The sequence below is a fragment of the Stegodyphus dumicola genome, chromosome X2 (genome assembly GCF_044657685.1).
Source record: "Stegodyphus dumicola isolate Sdum_Otavi_A_Nest chromosome X2, ASM4465768v1".
In the NCBI taxonomy this organism is placed as follows: Eukaryota; Metazoa; Arthropoda; class Arachnida; order Araneae; family Eresidae; genus Stegodyphus; species Stegodyphus dumicola.
This window is the reverse complement of record NC_140781.1, coordinates 101,171,982-101,193,079: the sequence shown is the minus strand read 5'-3', so window position 1 is coordinate 101,193,079 and position 21,098 is coordinate 101,171,982. Positions and strand designations below refer to the sequence as shown.

The 21,098-nt window shown below is 32.4% G+C and overlaps 1 protein-coding gene across 1 annotated transcript; it reads left to right on the top strand.

Moving 5' to 3' along the window:
* The first annotated feature begins 370 nt into the window (after nucleotides 1–370).
* Nucleotides 371–7,002, top strand: LOC118206020 (uncharacterized). Its single transcript, XM_085808807.1, has 3 exons — nucleotides 371–458; nucleotides 2,474–2,910; nucleotides 6,757–7,002. Exons 1-3 carry the CDS (start codon nucleotides 371–373, stop codon nucleotides 6,877–6,879), a joined length of 648 nt encoding a protein of 215 aa, XP_085664933.1. The 3' UTR covers nucleotides 6,880–7,002.
* The last annotated feature ends 14,096 nt before the right edge of the window (nucleotides 7,003–21,098 follow it).

Genomic DNA, 21,098 nt, shown 5'->3' with positions numbered 1-21,098 from the left:
AAAAAAATTATCAGCATAAAGAACTTTTGATGCTCAAAAGTACGGAACAAACATCTACTAGGAAGCTTGAAGAATTCAAACAGGTAGCTGAACACTATCCGGCATAAAAAAATTATCAGTATAAAGAACTTTTGATACTCAAAAGTAGGGAACAAACATCTAATAGGAAGCTGAATTGCTAAACAGAGACGTAATGTAAATGAGTTTTGGAGCTTGCACAGCAATTCAAACTAAAAAGCTGCTTGTTCTACAGTCCGTTACGTTATAAGAGGTGATTCAATCTCATAACGACTTTGCCTAATTTACGATCGTAACGTGTGCCATCCTTTCCACACACAGGGACACGGAGGTTATTTTAAAATTAGAGGACATGATCATCTTCCGCAGCTTATTACGAAGCAAGACACAGGAAGCCTATTATGCAGTAAAAGATGCAGGAAATTATCTTCCAATATGCAGTAAAAGATGACTGACGCAACATCTGAAATATGTAACGTCAAAATCCGAGAGAATTGCGTTCCCCCTTTCATGGATAAGGCAATTCAATTTATCAAATCTTTCGGCTAAAAAATGCCACTTAGGTATCTGACTGAAGAATTCATATGCACGTATATGACCTAATAAATTTACTTGAATAGAGGTTAATAACTGAACAAAGTTAACTATTATTTAATAATATTAGTTTCATTCTACTGACATTCAGCAATTCGAATGAGTGAAGTACTATACTTTCCACACTAAAGACAGGCGCGTAGCCAAGGGGGTGCCCTGGGCATCCTGGCTCCCTCCCGCTTCACCACTACCTATGCTTTAAAAAAATTTTTTTTAATATTGCTTTCCAGCTTCCCAAAACGTTCATGTGATTAACGAAGAAGGAACGTAAAGTCTACGATTTTCCATTTAGAAGTAAGATCAGGAAAAGTCGTCCTTCCTCAGCAAACAAGCGGCGGGAAAATACTCCGAAAGTAATGTGACACTTTCAAGTCGTAAAGCTTTTGTTCTTTTACAGCTTTGTAAAGTCTTCCATATTCAGTCTCACTTTCCTTTTAGCTTTCAGTCTTAATGTCACTAAAGAAAAAAAAACCCCTTTCATTTCGGACCAAGCAATCTAAAAGCATAACGGTTGAAAGAAAATAAGTGTTAAAAAAAAAAAGAAGAAGAAAGAAAAGAGAATAGAAAATAATTTGGGATATTTAATTTTAAGATTTACTACTTATTATCTAAATATTGCACAAAAGAGAAAAAAGTAAAATAGTTTTGAGTGACTGTTTTTTACATTAATTTCGGATTTAAGTTAAGTCAATAAATATAGCAAAAATATTCAACTTTTTTGGGGAGAATAATATAGAGAGCATGTCAACTTCGATGCTTTCAATGAAATGAGTTTTATTTTCTTAATCATCTAGCAATTAAAATTCTTGTTATTTAAAATAGTTTAACAGAGTAGTTGTTAAGTATGCGGATTCACTACCAAGTATTTTATTTCATTTTGTTATTAGCTCAAAGAGGCAAATTGCTCAGAAATGCTATTAGTTTTGTTTTGGCATTTTGCGTTGGTTCACTATAAATGGCTTTCCCCTTTTAAAATTGTTGCGACCAAACATTAGAGCCCAGCATTATATTTAAGGAAATTAAATAATGAAGAATCTGCATGAATGTATGTATGTTTCTCGAACTGTGAATAACAACGGTACCTAGAGACGTCAAATTTTGAGTGCCGTAGTCTTCCACTCGAATATGGGCATCTGGAAGCTCAAATTTAGCATTTGCAAGTTGTTTTATTATCTACTTCATATTTTGTAAAACTTTAACGAATTTTTTATTAACAAACTCAGCGATTTCAAAGCGAGCAATGGCAACACTGTACGAGGCGAAAAAAAACGTTTTTACCTCCAGTACGAGAGAGCAAGGAGGTTAGAATACCTCCTTGCGAGAGAGCGTATTTCCAGAGTTTTACAGAATTCCGCAAATCGGAACCCGGAAGTGTGTTCTACGTCATCACCGGATATGTACCTTTGATATCTCCGTTGGCAACAAAGCTTGGCGAGCATTTGGCGTTATTTTTTTCCCGTAAATTTTTCCGCGAGGTCAAGAATTGGCGCTAATTTAGTTCACGTGTTAATTAGCGAGTGTGAGGTGTGTATTTTTTGCGCCATTTTTCTCGCTTTCCTTCAGCTATTTATCTTCTTTTTTTCTATTAATAATTATTTGTTTGTATTTTGTTATATTTATGATTAGTGTTTGATTTTCATTTAATTTATAGTTGCATTTTATTTACAGCATATATAATTATTGATCTGTGTTTCGATTTGTAGTTGTTTGTTTTGCCGATATGCAACCAAAAAAGATGAAATTGATAATTGGAGATTCAATGGTTAAATATTTGGATGAATATTTACCGGCGAATCTTCTGAATTATGAAGTAGATTTACATTCTTTTCCTGGTGCAACGATAGAAAGGTTAAGACGTAAGATACCTTTTTGGACAATCGATACCATTTGATTTTGGTGCATGTTGGTACCAACAATTCGAATGACAGTGTTGAAGATATTCTTAAAAAGTACGATTGCCTCTTTAAGGATATTAAACGTTTGAACCCGAATATCAATGTTATCATTTCAGATATCCTACCACGTGGTGAAGATTTTTTCACAACTTTAAATCAGCGAGTAGCAGCTTTGAACCGTTTACAGGTAATTAATAGAAAGATTGTAGAAATTAATTCTCAACTTGAAAAGTACTGCCAAAATCGAGAAGCGTTTTTTATTTGCAGGTCGTCTCATCATTTTGGAGCTAAGTTATTGGCTAGGGATGGATTACATCTAAACCGTCTGGGGAACAAGAAACTTGCGGCAGTTTTCCTGGATAATATCAAGATTGTTTTGACTTCAAAGCCAGTTTCTACAAAGGTAAGTCCTTTTGTATTGCCTTGTGTTTCATTTACTACATTGGATTTTCCACCTCTGAGTGATTCTTTTGTTTCTGCAAGCCCTTCTTATCCTCTCTATTCAACTGTTTTAAAGCATGGTTGTGCTGTAGATGCTACTAAGAAGGCTAATTCTGATTTGAGAAATGCTGCTAAAGTTGCTTCTAGCTCTCGGCTGAAGAGGGTTGCTATTTCTGGTGCTGGATCTCGTTTTAAATGTGTTGTCCATGGTGGTGACTCTCATTCAAAGAATGCTGTTAACCACACAGATGGTTTTAGTTTGCATCTGCAAAATGGTACCACCCCTGGCTCACATCCGAAAAACGTTGCCAACCCAGATGCTAGCTCTCGGTCTCTTTGCATTGCTGGCCATGGTGGTGGATCTCGCCCAAGGAACGCTTCTGTCCATAGAACTGGTTCTGGTTTGCATGTAAGGAATGGGACTAAACCTAGATGTCATCCTAGAAATGTTGCCATATGTAGTGTTGGCTCTCATTTTAAGTATGTCAATGGTTTTAGTTCACGTCCAAGGAATGCTGCCGTCCCTCGTTCTGGTTCTGATTTGCGTCCAAGGAACGTTGCTACCCCTGGCCTAAGTCCTGAGAATGTTGTCATTCTAGACTTGTTGGTGTCCGTGGTACTGGCTGTCGTGTACCAAATTTATATGTAAACTGTGTAATGACAGATGATGACAAAGTTACATATCCTGCATTTTCAAAGGTTTTTGGTCAAGATGTTAAGCATCTTTTATGTTCGTGGCACGTACGCCAAAGTTGGTTCCGGCAACTAAATTCTAAAGTGGTAGATAAGGAAGTGCGACAAAAAATGCTAGGAAAATTAACAAATATATTACATGAAAGAAACCAGATCACTTTTCATGATCAAATAAGTAAGTTTTTGAATGACTATTCTAGGAAAAGTAGAGATTTTATTGAATATTTTTCTGAAAATTATAAAAATAGATTAGAGGAATGGGCTTTGTGTTATCGGAACTTTCCACATGCATTTACTGATACTAACATGTACTGTGAATCTTTTCACAATCAGTTGAAAACTGTTTATTTTAAGCGGAGACATAATAGACGATTAGATATTTTAATTTCTACACTTCTGACAATTGAGAAAGATAAATATTTAAATCATACCTATAAATTATACACTAATGTATCTCCCAGAAATTCCATTTCTTGTTTAAGTAGGCATCAGAGAGGACTAAAAATTAGGGACAGTGATGTAAATAAATGCTCTGATACTTCTTGGACTGTTTGTTCTCAGACAAAAAATAAAATATATACTGTGCAGCGTCTTTTTGAAATTTGTCCGTGTCAGGATTTTTGCTTTTATAGATGCCCTAAAGTATCATGTGTCTCATTGTGTAGTCACTTGTATCACTGCAATTGCTTAGATAAATTGCTGTGCAAACATATACATAAAGTGCATTCATTCCTTAATAGACAAAATGATTGGGTGTTTAATCCCTCGGGGATTAATCTTGAATCGAATCAGAAATGCAATGAAAGTATGAAATCAATAAATGTGTATTCTGTTAATCATTACAATCCACAAAGTATTGAACAGAGAGTAAATGCATGTGAAAAGCTTGTAGAAGAATTACTGCAATTAATAAGACAACCAAAAGTCCAAAATGTCATGTTAAAGTGTGTTCATACAACATTAAATTCATTAGTTTCAGAATGTAGAGGAATTTTAAACTCGAATGAAAATTCAAGAGCAGTTTCAAGTGCATCATGTCCAGTTTCACCAAATCAAAAACTTAACCCACAATTGTTTAAAACTTCTAAAAAGAGAAAATTACAGAAATGTCAGCAGAATAAGAATCAAGATTTTAATGATAATGTAGATGACCCAGAAATAAATGAATGTGTGGAAAAGAAAATTAAATTTAAAGCCGTAGCATTTGATTTAAATGACAGTGATAAATATCTATGTGATTTAACCAGTGTTGATCAAAATAAATCATTTTCCCTTCCATTAAAATCTAGCGAAGATATTTCTAAAAGAATTTTACAAATTGGCTGCTATACTATCAATCGTATTGTTTTAAAGTCTTTAGATTCTTATATCAGTAAAAGTGAAGAATTTTTTATAAAATCGGTTTGTACAGATTTTGTTAGGGGGTGGTTATTTGATGTAATCATAAATGCATAATATTTATTGATTCCTGCTTGCATTGATTCTCATTGGGTTCTGATCATAGCAGATTTAAAGAAAAATACCTTTTATTTATATGACTCGTTAATAAATTCATGCAATCCAAAATACATAAACTTAACTAATAAATGGTCTAATGTAATTAACAGTGAGTTACAAATTAACGGTTCATGGGATATTCAGTGTCTACCGCATGCTTTACAAAATGATGAAAGCAGTTGTGGGGTCTTCATCTGTTATTATGCATTTCAACATGTAAATAAATTAGCCTTAAATCTTCCTTTAGATACCCTTCAATTAAGAAAATATATTTATAATATTTTAACTGAGAATGTTCCACCTTGTACACAGGAAAAGATAAATTTATTATCAGCAGAGCAAAACTTTTCAGTAAATGTTAGAATGAATAAAGATTTGATCAAATCATGTTTAAAAATACATGATATTGAAATTACACCATATATGTTAAAATCTATAGATCCTTTTATAAGTAATGAAGAAGAACACTTGTTTAAATCTGTATCTTCATGTTTTCGAAAAGGATGGCTCTATAATACTATAATTGATGCTTTTTTATTTAAAATATTAAACAGTTATGAAGATTTTGCCTTTGTTAAGTCTAATTTACAAATTCCTAAACCAAATTTTTGTATTAAAGATCCATTACTAACAAGATTGAAATCAGCGGAATTATTTTTTATCCCTGCAAATTTAAATTGTCATTGGATATTAATAATAGTAAATATTCCAGATATGGTTTTTGAATTTTATGATCCACAAAATAAATCATGTGGGCAAGAGTATCAAATTTTAATTCATACATGGTGTGAGGTTTTAGCTAAAATATTTGCTACTAGCACTAAATGGAAAATAATTTGTCCTTCACATATTTTGCAAACTGATAATAAGAGCTGTGGTGTTTTAGTATGCTACTGTGCTTATCAGAGGATTAAAAATCAAAGTTTAAATACGCCAGTTAATATAACTGAATTCCGGAAATTGATATACAAGCATATAATTTTAAGTGATTGATATATTTAAAGAAATTTAAATTAAGAAATGTTTTTCAGGACAGCATTCCATTCCTTTGGTGATGCTTGAAAAATATAAAGTATAATGGACAAATATTTTGCAATTCATCTGTTTCCATACAGTTTCTATAAAAACACCTTTTTTTTTTTTTTTTTTTTGCTTTATTTTGTAATGATGTTATATGGCCAATAAACAAATAAAAATGCTTATGTTTGTATGTAACTAGGTAGTATAAGAGAAAATTGTTAAAGTAGGCAACAATGAACCCTTTTGGCCAGGGTGATACCCCCAATTGTGGATAATAGAGAATAGTTCATTTTATGTTAACAATGCATTCTCGGGGACCTACATGCCAAAATTTTCTCTTATTTTTAAAGAGGAATCAGAGAATTTGTACTTAACACTTCATCCCATTGACTGTGAAGGATTTCCTCAGGAATGATTAGTGGTTCTGCACCAATTTTCATGGCCAATGGGATAGTATGCAAGTACTGCAAATTTTTCTGTTCATAAATAATCTCATATCTGATCTCAATCTGATCATTTTTAATATTTCAGGCTTATGTTTGCAAAATGAATAGTGCATTGTTTTCAGTGATCTTGGCTGTTTCACAATTGAATTTAGTCTTTATTTTTCAGTAAACAATTGGCAGGAATCTGGTATGTATTTAAAAGTCAAGAGCAAGCTCTGCCAGGAGAATTTTCTGAAACTGAAACTCATAAATTTTTGAGTAATATGGTTGAATAATAATATTTATACTCTAGTCAAGGAATTTTATCTGATATGTCTTTATTTTCAGAAATAAAAGATGAATAAAAACTTTGTAAAATAATTATTATGTATTCTGAATAAAGTCTGGGGAAAAAATTATCCATTGTTGAATTATTTTTTACTGAAAATTACTCTACATATTAGGAATTAGTCATATCTATGAAGCATAATATAAGTAGTGTTTCTTACAAGACATTGACTAATACATTATCCCACTTTCTTCTTAAATAAAATATATTTTCATTCTTTATTTCATCATCCATGATATCAATTGATTTTCATTGATTAAGATTAAAAAACACTATATTCACTTAAAAATGTGGACGCTTTTTTTTTTCCGCTGGTTAATAAGAGTACTTGCATATTTGTTAAGTTTCAGTACGTAAAGCTGTATACAAATTAAACTTTCACACATTCCAATATCAAAAGAGCTACCAATAATTAGATATTTTAATTTTTCAACATTCAAAAACAAAGAAATAGGGGTACTTTTCCGTTTTGCCGGCGCAAGCGATAAAGTTGCCAATAATGGTACAACCGATGCCAAACGGAATATTCTCGCTGGTAACCTTTTATGCCTCATTTTCAAAACAAGTCGCAGCTTTTTCTTATCAGATTGATTGTTTTTTTCAATACTGGCATATAATTGCATAGAATTTTTATCAGATAGTTCAGCTTTATGTCTAAGGCCATTTTCGGTAATTAAGTCAATTAGAATGCAACCACAGTGCTTACCTGAAGCCGAAAATATAGAAAAGGTAAAGTCAAAGTTAAATTCAATTCTAATGAGAATGCATTAGCGAAGTAAAGCACTGCAGTTTTACATAATTTCTGAGTAAGCTATTCGTACGAATTGAAATATTTCTTGCATATAAACTTGTGTTCCAAATTAAGATTTAACTTGAAATTAATGTAGATAATTACTGAGAGCATTAGAATTTTGTAGAGTAGTTTACGTGAGATGATCGCTTGGGGTCATGTGATATGAACCGGCGAATCAGGATGGTGAACCATGAAAGCATAGTAAATTCTTAAATTAATGTTTTTTTACAAATTTATTGTCTTTATTTATTGGCTTTTTATAAAATTTTAAGCGATATTAAAATGTTTATGCCTTCAAAAAAAAGAATTCTTAAAACTAACATTTTTTTAATATTTTTTATGTGTATACTGTATGTTGTCGCCAATAAAGTCTGCTTGGCGAGATTTGCGCCGGCGAAACGGAAAAGTACCGAAATAGGAGTGAACTTGCTGCTAATCAAAAAGATGAATATGCTGGTCTTATAATAATTATGAAAAATGAGTGCTAAAGTTACAGCCCATTTTTTAATTTTTAACTATTTATTGCAAAATAAGGAGGCTTAAAAGTTTGTGTGTCAGGCAAAGGGCTTGTGGTCTTTCACACAGAAGAGTGTAGCCAGACTTATATTAAAGCATTCAGGAAATTAAATAATTTTAATTCTAGAATAAGTCTTATCGTTACTTAATAGTTAGATAATGCCTATTATTATTTCCTGTCATTACAGAAGTACTTGCTGAAATTTCTTTGTTTCCCATTTGCATGGATGGTTTCAAAGAGTTGAATTTTCTGCAGAACTCTTAATATCCATAAATTGTTTGACACATTAAAAATAAGTGAATATTTGCTCTAAGCATATACATGTATTTCATTTAAATTTAATAATAATAGCATATACATAAAATCCAGATTTGATTTAAACATTCATAACTAAAGAACAAACACTGCTTTTACAAAGACCATGTTTTCTCCCATTTTGCATCAGTTACAGTTATTTTCATGCACATGAGTATATTTTGAAGTGTTAAATTAATTATCATTTCTATTCTTGGATGCTCTATGACTCAGAAAATAAAACTTAATGCTAATCTGATATCTAATTATTAATCTACTAAACCAAAATAATGAGGTTCTATAGTGCATGAATTGGGCAAAAGTGTGCAGTTAAATTCAAACTTGTAATATTCTGTAGCAACCATTTGAAGTCACATTTCCTAATGTTTCATTAAACGGAAAACTTTACAATTCTAACACATTCATAAATCTCTTAAATTTGTATCATAATATAGTAGGAATGGTTCTTGGAATTAAGTGTTAATTATTTCATCAATGTTGAACTGTGCTGTTTTTATCTCACAGCATGAATAAATGTGACTGATTATAACAGCAACTAATATTGTGATATGCAGAATAGGGGTGTAAAAAGCCTACAACAAGCAATTTTAAATATTGGGTCTAGTTGAGCACTATTACAGATTGAAAACGTCAAAGTGTCAAAAGTATATGGAATAAAACCTGCATTTTTAGAAAATGAGAGGTTTCATAAATGAATACTGTAATGATATACGTAAGGGACCAAAAAATATTTTTTAGATACGAGATACTGTTCTGTATTGGTGTGTATGATTTATACTGAGAAACATGACACAAAAATTTAGATCATTTCAGATAGGATTTCACCAGAATATTTTGTGTTATGGTATATCATTTGTCTATGTGGAAGTGATCTGTTCAAGATATAACTGTATTTGCATGCCAAAGATTACACCTGCAAAACATGAAACATATCCTATGAACTTTGCAAGGTATTAGCGAAACAAAAATAAGAATTGGTTTTGTTGGTGCAAATTAAATGCATTATACAGTATCAAGTACATACTAAACATTTTCCAGATTTTCTAAACTGGTAAGTAAAGACAAGAATACGTCCAAGTACAGTTTTAAAATACTACTACATATAAATAAAATTGTTGTGAACTGTTGAAAAAACTACAAAAAAAAATATAGATTTTACTATGTTAAACCACGTTGTGTTTATGGAGTATAAAAATTAACCGTGGCTTCATCACAAACTTAATATATCTATAAAAAAGATTTTGTACTTTTTAAAAACGTTACCATAGGTTCAATGCCATATAAGGTATTTAAAGTAGTGTTGTATTATACATAACAGCCAAACAGATGTGATTAGGGAACCTAGAAACATTTGTATAGATATAATTATTATATTCTTGTCTATTCATAAAAATGCTACAGTTAAGAACATGACTGTTATCTTTAATAAAATTCTGAAATAATTTAAAAGTTTCATATGTGCAGAGGGATATTTCTAGATCCTCTATTCAGGCATAATAATAGTTGTGTTACCTTTTGGACGTGAGATCCGAAGGGAGGAGTGCAGAATGGATGCATTTTGTACCAAGAATGGTAGTTACTAAGCACTGGACGATCAGATTTCTAAAAAATTTTGAAATCAAAGAGAACTTTTTGTACCTTAGGTGCAGTGACTGCTAGAAGCAAACCACGTAGTCTGTGAATAGATGTTCCAAATCTTCAGTTAATGTGAGGCTGTTTCCATGAGAAAGGTAGCCCCTACATAATTTATAACATTCGATCCAAAAAAAAGTTAAAGCTTGCTTGTCACTTGTTAACAAACAGATACACTAGTACAGAGTAGTGCACTAAATTTAAATAGCATTTTTAATTAAAATTATATTGAAGAACATGGATGCCTGCCAAAGTTGTTCATCGCCAGAGACCTACAAGTTAAAGATCCCTGATATGTGATATTGCAGTAAATTTAGATACTTTTTAAAATTAAATCCAAGAATATTTGTACCCATGAAGATCACTACTGGCCTATGAATTGGCAGCCAGTGGAGATGAACGCCTACCTAGTTTACCCCACGAACGGGCTGGCTGCATGGGCGTTTTCGTGGTTTTCCCCATGTGTAATGTGTATACGAGCCAGTTTCCCTTAGAAAGTCCTCCATGAAGGCATCCCTCCCCTTAGGCAGATAGCCCTCGAGCCTTTGCCATAATCACACACACACTACCTAGTTTACTGGTGTAAGACAGTGAAAAAAGGACTGAACAGATTTTAAAACTAAACTAAAGAACAGCAGTGCCCATTAAAAATATTGATGGTTATTGGCAGTCAGCCAAAAGGTTTCAGATACTGCAGATAATTTAATAACCTACATAACATAACACTCCAAAAATTTTGGAAAGAGTTAATGACTTAAAACAACAAAGTACCAGTTTTTATGAGAAACAACCAGTTCTTTGAGAAATTTTTGTTTAAAAATTGGAAGGTCTCTGCAAACAACAATGAAGAGATTTTAGAAAACTCTAATTCATACACTTTTTTCTTTGTCACAAAAATATTGACATCAAGTGATTCCTCTTAAAAAAAAGCAGAAAATATAGCTCTGAACAGAAGTACATTTTCAGTATTGATCTCCTTTTCGAGAAAACCATTGTGATTAGGAAAGGTATTATCATTTTCTTCTAAATAATGATCAAGGCTGCAGTATGCCATCCTCCCCCAGAAGTTTGCGTAGGTGATTCGTTAGTGCAAAATTCTGGCGATTTCGTTCATTTTGTTTGATTGCAGCTAAACATTCAAGGGCTCTCTGACTAAAGGGAGGGATGCCTTCTTGGAGGACTCTTTAAAGGGAACTGCCACGTATATACGTTACACATGGGGAAAATAAAGAAAACACCCATGCAGCCAGCCCATTTTCCGAGATTCGAACCACGGGCCGAACTATCAGTGTTCAGTGATTTTACCGCTCGGCTGGTGATGGGCAAATATAGTAAAAAGCATTTTTTAATATATAACGGAACATTATTGAAATTCTGACTTTTCCAAGTTTTGTTTTTTGGATTTCTCAATGCCAAACATTAAATGCCCTGCTACAACCTCTATTACAAAGAGTAAGAAGGGAAACTAATAAAAGACTTAGTCAACGAATGCTTCAGCATGGAATTGCCAATATTCTGAGACTAGGGTTTCCCTTATATGTCTTAACTAAAGTTCTCTTCATAGGGTTCTGTTATGATTTTAGATATGTATCTAGGAAGTCTGTCTGATGACGTAGGAATACAGATTTGTGGTTTCTGAACGCCTGGACAACAGATCAGTAACGGCCTTCACAGTATCATCTATTTTTACACACCTTACTTTTTCATTCGTAAGAAAAGCTAGAGAGGGAAACAAGTTTAAGTCTCTCACTCTTAAAGAAACCTTGGAACTCTAAATATGTCCAACATTCATATTCCTTTAAAAGACGCAAATATTGGGAATGGATCACTCTAGATTCTAAATGTATAAAATGATAGATGTAATGGCGTACATATAACCAGATCAGTGCTGTGAAGTAGCCTTTTAAGTTTGTAGATATGGGTTTACTATCTATCATTATGGAGGCATACGCAGTGACATACTTAGTAGCTCTGTTTATATATTTAAGTTCTTATCCTTACTTCCTCAAAGAGGATTCCTCAAAGAGTCATTAAAATCATCGGTTAGAACGAATGATGCAGATAAGTGCTATCTTAAGCGTTTTCGGTTGATATTATCTATGAGTCCATTAGAAGGCAGGTAAAATCGATACCAGATATATAATATCAGTCTGTACAGGTTGAAGACAGTAGTGAGCCGAACACATAGATGTTCCAGAAGGAAAGCATTTTTCGTCGGACATCGAAATGCACAATGTACTGGCAGTCAGCCTGTCCAGTTCTGCAAGAATTGATAGGTAGTGTATCTGTGGAGCCTGCCTTAGCAACCATACAGAATATAGTAAATTAAATAATTCGGGAATTTACAATGAATAAAATTCATTTATTTTTCAAATAATTCTTATACGTGAGTAGTACCGTCTTCGCGAGATGTCAGAAGACAGAGAGGGACGGTGAGGATGTCAAAAGGATTTGGAGTAGACATCTCATCTCGGAAAAGAGGTAATTAGGATACGTGTAAAACGGTACAAAATTCCTAGACTGATCCGTTCTACCTTTTGAAAAGCGACTTGCTGTGTCACACAATCACATGTGATGTTTATGCAGTTCAACTACCTGAGCAGTTTAAGATAGATAAATACAGATTTCGGAAGCTTTCTGTAGGTCTTATAAGATAGTCCATGAGAATCGCATGCAAAACCACATTAAAACCTATATCTTGGATGATTGGCCAGAAATGACTTCTAGCTTCTAAAACTTAAATTATGGCTGATTCTAAATTGTTAAGGACTAATTTGTCTCTTTATGAAAACAAGAGGCATAAAGAAATAATATCAGACGAAACATGTTACTAAGAATTTCACTAAAACAGAGGGCTGAAATTCGGATGAGGCGACAAAGGTGCTCAGTTCTTTCCACCTATACTTTGGAGGTTTCATGAGACATTCACAGGCTGAATGATTAAGACTACTGAATACTAGTAGTATCACCCAAGTTCGAACCCATGCGAACGCTGGTTGCATGATAGGTTTTCACAGTATTTACATCTGAAACATGAATTTAATCCAGTTTTCTTTAGAAAGTCCTCATTTCCCCTCAGCAGATAAGACTAGTATGCTTTCCCGTATTCAAATAAGCTATCCTGTTCCTCAGGAGGTCTGTCATTTCTTTTACATTATATAGATGGATCAGTGAATGCTCATGAATATTTCTGAATACACGCAAGTATTTTTCTGTAAGTACATGACCGGACAGACATGTTTATAAGATTACATTTCTGTGGTAGGTAAATAAATATTAATTGTTGCAAATTTCTATAAATATTTAAATTCATTTTATTCTTATATAGATATATTTCTTACATGCACTTGTAGATATTTCAATTCTGAGTTCAAAAATATTTAAACTGTAAAAATAGCTTAAATAATACGTTAAGTATGAACAAGTACGCTTCTAACGCGTCTTGCTGCTGACTTGCTTTTGAAGCCCTAAGACCAATTTTGTTACAGAACTCGTGCTGCACCATATACACTGGTTATCAAAATTAAAGGATAATGAGGAAAAAATATGCTTACTAAGTTAATGTTGCAACCAATGCCCGATGCTATAATTATTTACGTTAATTAACAGTGGCGTAGCTAGGGTGGGGCAAGGGGGACATCCGTCCCCGGGCGCAGCATCCAGGGGGCGGCAAATTGATGATATACATTTCAGAATGAAATGTTTTCCATTCTTGGAATACAGAAAGGGGGCGCAAAATCTTTAGGTGTCCCCGGGCGCTGAAAACCTTAGCTACGCCTCTATTAATTATATACAATTGAACACAAAATTGCATTTCCGCGCATACGTTAACGCCAGAAATATGCAAATTCGGTGACTGACAATGTGGTGCGCAATGGATGCATGTTGGAATTCCGGTCTGTTGTACTGTTTAAATGGAATATGGTTTCTGAGAGTGATCAGTATTCTATAGTTATGGCTCAAAGCATCATTTAAGTGAAGGTCAAAAGTGGCGAAAAATTGGTATAATCGAGAGAAGTCAAATACAAATGGAAGTCGCAAAAGATTTGAATCTGGAGCTGCTTTTTTAAGCAATGAATCGGTTGACAGACAGCCTTGGTCAACGGCGACCAAGAGCAACAAGTGCATCAGAAGAGTGTTTTATATCCTTGTTCACGCGAAGAAACTGCAAGGGATTTGGTTTTAGAGCTTCATGCTGCGATAGGAACTCGAATTAGCCGTTCTGCTGCTGCACGAAGGCTTAACGAGGTTGGACTGTATGCAAGAAAACCAATGGTTTGTGTCCCATTCACTCCATCTTCCAGAGGGGCCCGTTTAAACTGGTACCGTCGTCATGTTCAGTGGAGCCAAAACGACTGATCCCGAATATTGTTTACTGAGAAGTCCACACGTAGTATAAACAGTGATTCTAGACGTGTGTTGATCTGGAAAGAGAAAGGAACACACAACTTCCCTTCTCTTGTCCGTGAAATATACCGTTTCCGCGGCTTAATGCGTACGACCAATGGCCGCATCGGAATCTTTCAAGGAGATTCTGTAACCGTTCGTAGATATGTTGACGAGCTACTGGAACCCCAAGTTAGACTGTTTAGGAGTGCTATTGGCCCAGAAGTTTTGCTAATGGATGAAAATTTGTGGCCTGGTCTAGTATATGTGGTGTAAGAATACTTGTAAACAGAAGATATCACTCAAATGTATTGACCACTTTACTCACCCGACTTGAGCATGTGTGGGATGCCTTAGCACGCCGAATTCGTCCACGGACCTTCCAAGAGCTGACAAATCCACTTTTAGATCATTGGCGTACAATTCTACAAGACTTCATCAACACTTAGGTAAAGTCTATGAAATCAAGATGTCAGATGTGCAAACTTGCCCTAGGTGACCATACACCATATTAATGAAAAAATTTTTCTGCAAGAGGGGCTTAATTTTCCCATCAATTTGCTTTTAATTTAAATATTTTGCGAATAATCAACTGCCAAATATTGTAATTTATGTTAACTAATGCTTTTGTACAAATTTCTATTAATAATTTTTAAGTATCAGCTACTTTTATTTCTGTCATTATCCTAAAATTTTGATGACAGTGTAAATACGGCTCTGAAAGACGAGACGAATTAGTTGTTAATCAGCTGTAAGACTTTGAGGTTTAAAATAATGTTAGCGTTTTATAGTTGATTCATGAGTGATTTGGGAATATGTAATATTTCTTATGCACTAAGGGGGATAGCTTAATGTCCACATTCTCTTTCAGCTATTTAATTTCTTGCTGCTCATCTGAAGTTACTGTTTAAAGAGACAACCATATGTATTCATATGTATATGACAAATGAGATTCTCGTATGTATTATGGCATATGAGACAGATGAGTATTGCCATATGTATATGACAAAAATCAGTTTCTTACAGTTGTTTATAGACCAGAAGACTGGCCTGACAAGTAGTTAAAGCCACAAACACTTGTAATTTTTCCTGAGGTTTATTCTGGTAGCTGGAAGAAACTGCTTGCATGCATTTCTGTAGATTTTATCTTGTGTAATGATGTATCAGCTAGTTTTTCTTAGAAAAATCTTCACAAAGCCATTCTGCTTGATAAACAAATAACAATATATTTTGTCACACTAAAAAAAAAAAAAAAAAAAAAAAAAAAAAAATAGCCTAATCAGTTCTTTCCTTTCGGACCCAGAAGTAAAAGCTGGGATCATAGTGTTTCCTACATACAACATGAATATGAGACAGTTTCTTTTAGAAATTCCTCCACGAAGGCATCCCTTCATTTAAGCAGATAGCTGTAATGTAATTTGCTATATTCGAACAAATAAAACAAACAATTTAATGACTTCTGTTTCTACAGCATCTAGTCCCTCTCAATAGTTAGAATTTGCTGAATATTTTTTTCATGATGCATTCAACAGTGTCTCTAGTTTCCTTACAAAGGTCATTTCAAAAATAGACATTGCGCATAATACCTTTCAGCAATTCGCAGAAAACCATTTAGTTTTTTTTTTTCATATTTATGATGAATTCTGAGATTTTTAGCACATTTTTGCATTAGTCTGAATGAAGCAGGTGGATAGATAATTTATTGTGACAAATTATATAAAAGATATGCCTTTATGAGAAATTTTTTAAAGACAGTTAGCCTAAATTTCTCTAGGAATAAATGCAGCTTTTTTGAAGTTAAGTAATTTGTATTTTTATGGGAAAGCCTTGAAAACCATGTGTTTCCAATCTATTTATCTACTGGTTATTGAATCTGGAACAAACTAATAGCATTCCATGGCTTCAGACAACATTCTACCCATGATGAGCCTTTTTTTCTAATACAGTAAAACATGGGTAATTTTTTATTAATGGGTAATGATAAATGATGACCTTTCAGAAAATTTATGAAAATTAATACACGTATGTGTACAGTTGGTTGAATACAAAATGAAGAGCAAAATATTAATGTAATTTACTGTATACCACACACAAAATGTTATAGCTATTTCACAATAAAAAGGAATGGAAAAATTTATTTGAATAAACATTTTAATTTTAAAAATGCATAAGCCAGGCTATTTTCCATATAAACATTCATAGTATTGAGCAACTAATTGAAGTGGGAGACAAGAGTTCATATCTACTTTGTAACATACTTCTGTCACCAGTCTATTGATTGAACAATAAGCAAGTGACAATCAAAATCATCCATTATCAGTCAATGATGTGTGCTAATTTAAGTTCTTATTTATATGAAGTGACACCTGCTTGATTTTTACTCGCTAGAAATACTCTTTCATGTGAAATTAAATATCAAATTACGGAAGTTTATGAAGTTGACCTGTTAAAAATTCAAAATTGAGTCAGTGACATGGAAAGTTCTTGGGTGAAAGAGATGACATGCATTTCTAAGGGAAACTCGCTCGTATACACATTACACATGGGGAAAACCACAAAAACACCCATGCAGCCAGCCTGTTTGCCTTTAATATAAGGTTAGGTACTTTTAATATAAAAAGATTTTACTAAACTAACAGTCTCTATCTTTTTCTTTTAAATATTTTATTCCTAAATGAATACTGCTTTTTGGATTTTTTCATGTATTCATGAATAAATATTTTTATGCTTCAGTTTTGCATGCTTGGATACTGAGCTGCCATTTTTCGAAGTTAATTAACTAAACTATAATTTTTTATCTTTAGGTATCTGACACATAAAATTCTAGTAAATTAAAAAAAAAAAAAAAAAAAAAACTCAACTTTTATAATTACAAGAAACGCATAGTGAACTTTACGAGAATCTGTGGTTATATCTAATCTAATATTATTATAGATTTGTTTAATGGCTAAAGTCATGAACAGGTTTAAGAAATAATTATGTCTATACTTCTCATAGTATATAAAAAAAAATAAAAATCTATTAATCAGACCTTAATATAGAAAATGCATAATTTTTGTAAACATACCAAAGGTTCTTCACTAGTTGTTAAACAAATAAAATCTGTTCAGAATTTTAATTCAAAATTCAGAAAGAAAATTAAATTTTGTGTGGTTTCTGCATATATGTGATTCATGCATATTAATGATTCTAACTAAAACTTAAGAAAAGCCTCCATTAAGAATAATAATGATGAACTTTATCTCTTACAAGAATCTCAAAGATAAATTTTACTATTTTATTACAAAAGTGTTACTTTATAACAGCTGCACATTTAAATAACCCCTATGTTCTCAACAATTTTAGTACAGAAATTATCTTTAAAGTAAGAACCCCGAAATTAATCTCTAAGAATTGGTAATTCAATCCAGGTTAGACTATTGATGCACAATTTGTCTTCATAATTTTTCCTATGTGCACAGTGAATATGAATGTTACATAATCTTTCACGAAGGAAAAGATTCCTCTTAAGCAGATAGCCTTTGTGTGCTTTGCCATAAATTGACTAAAAAATTCAGCTTCATAAAATAAGTAATTAGGGAAATATGAATAAAATAGCCATCAGTAAATTTTTTAATGAAGTTTTTCTTAAAAAATAATTATATTTTCAATTTTAGGACAAGTACATTTCTGAAAATATTGAATGAACTGAATATTGTAATGAAGGTTCATTGTGTTCTCGATGAAATTAAATAATGCAGAATTTTTAATGTAATACTACTATATTGAATGCTTTAAACTCTTTAATTAAGTTAGCATAAAAATATTCAAATTAATTGCATTTTTATTTGAAATTCCAACAAGCAAACTTAAAACTGTAGTTACTTAAACTGTTTTTAAGTATTTTAAAATTTTAAATGCATTTATTTGCAACAAATATTTTAATTGTAGTAATTAGCTTTATAAAATTGAATTTTGATTCTTGTTTTTAATGGAAAGTCAAAATCCTTAAATAAGTATAGAAACAGACAGCTATGTATAAATATTTACAGCACTAGAGAAAAGTACTCAAAGAAACTCTGTTTCACATTAAATTTACTGGGAGTTAATAAACAATAACTAAACTTTGACAAAACAAATAAATTTCCATTAATTGATGTAATAAATAAACAGAATATCAGAATGAAATGAGTAACAATGCAAAATTTACGAAAATATGCATATCAATGCATGCAAATTATAAAAATAATGGATAAAAGTTTACAATTGGGTGAACTTTGTTTTTTGGGGATTCTTTTTTGACGCCAAGATCGGTGCCAGGAAGGCACAATTTCAAGATGGCCACTACACAAAACCAAAATAAGAAGTCAAAAAATTGCACAAACTCTGTGTCCATGTACACATCAATCTGTTTTCACTTAAAAAAAACATCTTAGAATTGCACAAACTAGGCATTGCACACTGCCTTAAATTTGTCCATGTACACATCAATCTATTTTCATTTAAATAAATTCAGGAAGCTAAAACACAGTTAAAACTATCATGGTAACCAGAAGTGAGGTTTCATCGGCAAAATTTTTAAAAAAATTGTCGCTAATCCATAGCTAGGGTTTTCAGCGCCCAGGGACAACTGAAGATTTCACGCCCCCTACTGCTTGCCAAGGATGGAAAACATTTAATTCTAACATGTCGTAACATCAGTTTGGAGCCCCTTGGATTCTGCGCCCGGGGATAGATGCCCCCTCTAGCTACGCCCCTGCGCTAATCGAAGGGGCACCCAATTCTACACTAGAGCCAAATAATGAACAGTCAACGAGAAATATATACACTGCATGAATTAAAAAAGAGGGACAAGAAGAAGATGCATGAAATATGCTTTAGTTTTTTCCTTTATTTACCTTTAGTATTACAGCTTTTCAGTTATACAATGAATATTTAAACAATGTCTGGAAAGAATTAAAAAAGTCTAATTATCTGAGCCAAAACTGTTAGTATTGTGACAAGTAATATAAAATTATATAATCAAATTAATAAATCTGAATCAAGATAAGACAAATTATAATAAAAGAATATATAGAATTACAGGAAAATTAGTTTATTTGAAATATGAAAACAGCCTACAGTATAGCATCAGATTAAAACATTAGAAGGGTACCTTGGATTGTAAGAAGTTATTAATATAAATTAGAATATAGAGGAAAGGATGAAATGACAAGACTGGAATTTTAGAAAATTTGTTATTCAGTGACAGATTACATTCTTTTGATAAGATGGACAGAAAGCTATTTTGAAGTAAGATCTTATTTGTTCAAAATGTTTTCTAAATCTGGAACACTGCACCACTAGGTAAGGTTTGAGACTGTATATCCCAGAATGAAAATATTAATTAAAATGTAACTGAAATAATAATACAGTAATTTTATTATAATTCAATAAATGCACAAAATTGTGAGATAATTACTTCAAAGTACATCAAATTTAGAACTACAGTATACAAAAGTTTGGAATACAAAAGATCCCAAGTGTGAAAAATGTGAATGAAAAGAGTACCAGCTACACAAAATTCTTTGCTGAACCTAGATGTATACAGACATTTTATGATGAAAAAATGATTTTTAAAACATTCTGATAGAAAAATATGAAACTCTTTGATGAGATCTAATGAAAATATCAACAGAATCAACTTGAAGATGTTTATAAGTTTTTGCAAAACAGTACGTTTTTTATGAAAAAATAAATAATATTTCTTAATTTCTTGTAGAGAGTTTTTATCCATAAAAATAAAAGTCAAATATTATTGTCCTAGCAGTTCGTACATGTGGTATATAAATATTGTTAAGAATTAGTTCGATTTTCTATTCCTTATCATTCATTACAAATAACTGTTTTGCTAATAACCGAAATATGAAATATACTGTGACCCAAAATGTTGTTCTATGCCGTTTAATTACTTTTTCTTACTGTTATTTATTTCACTTAGAGTGCAAGTAGATGCGTAGCAATACAATAACAACAGTATTCAAATTATAATAATTTAATTCAATATAAGACACAGAGTAATATCATATGTAAATTTTCTGTCAAACATTGTGAATTATATGTAATAGGGAATGTTTACAAACTAAGAACAATATCTGTGAATTTAAAAATGTTCTGCCTAAAAAACACTCAAGAGTTTAATAGTTAACTCAAGAGTTTAATAGTTTTCCTATATCCTTAAAGTTCAAGTGCATACCATATAACAGCGATAGCAAACTGTTACCGATAACTGCTGTGCTTGTTTACGATATTATTTACCTATTCTAATTGCCAAGCAGTGATAAATCAAAGAGTAGGGCAACCACCGTTAGACCTATATTAACCCTGCTCGTATGCGATTGGTCAGCAAAGATAATGTAACGATAACGTTGGTACACTTCCGGTGATGACGTACAACACACTTCCGGGTTCCGATTTGCGGAATTGTAGCTCGTTCAATTTTACCACCGCCATTTTAGTTTTTGACACTATTGTATGCCAGCCGTTGCTCTTGCATAATATTCTA

Coding starts and splice junctions, on each gene's coding strand:
- LOC118206020 (XM_085808807.1), top strand. CDS start 371: ATGATCATCTTCCGCAGCTTATTACGAAGCAAGACACAGGAAGCCTAT. Junction 459..2,473: donor AAATTATCTTCCAATATGCA/GTAAAAGATGAC, acceptor TTAAGACGTAAG/ATACCTTTTTGGACAATCGA. Junction 2,911..6,756: donor CAAAGCCAGTTTCTACAAAG/GTAAGTCCTTTT, acceptor AATTGAATTTAG/TCTTTATTTTTCAGTAAACA.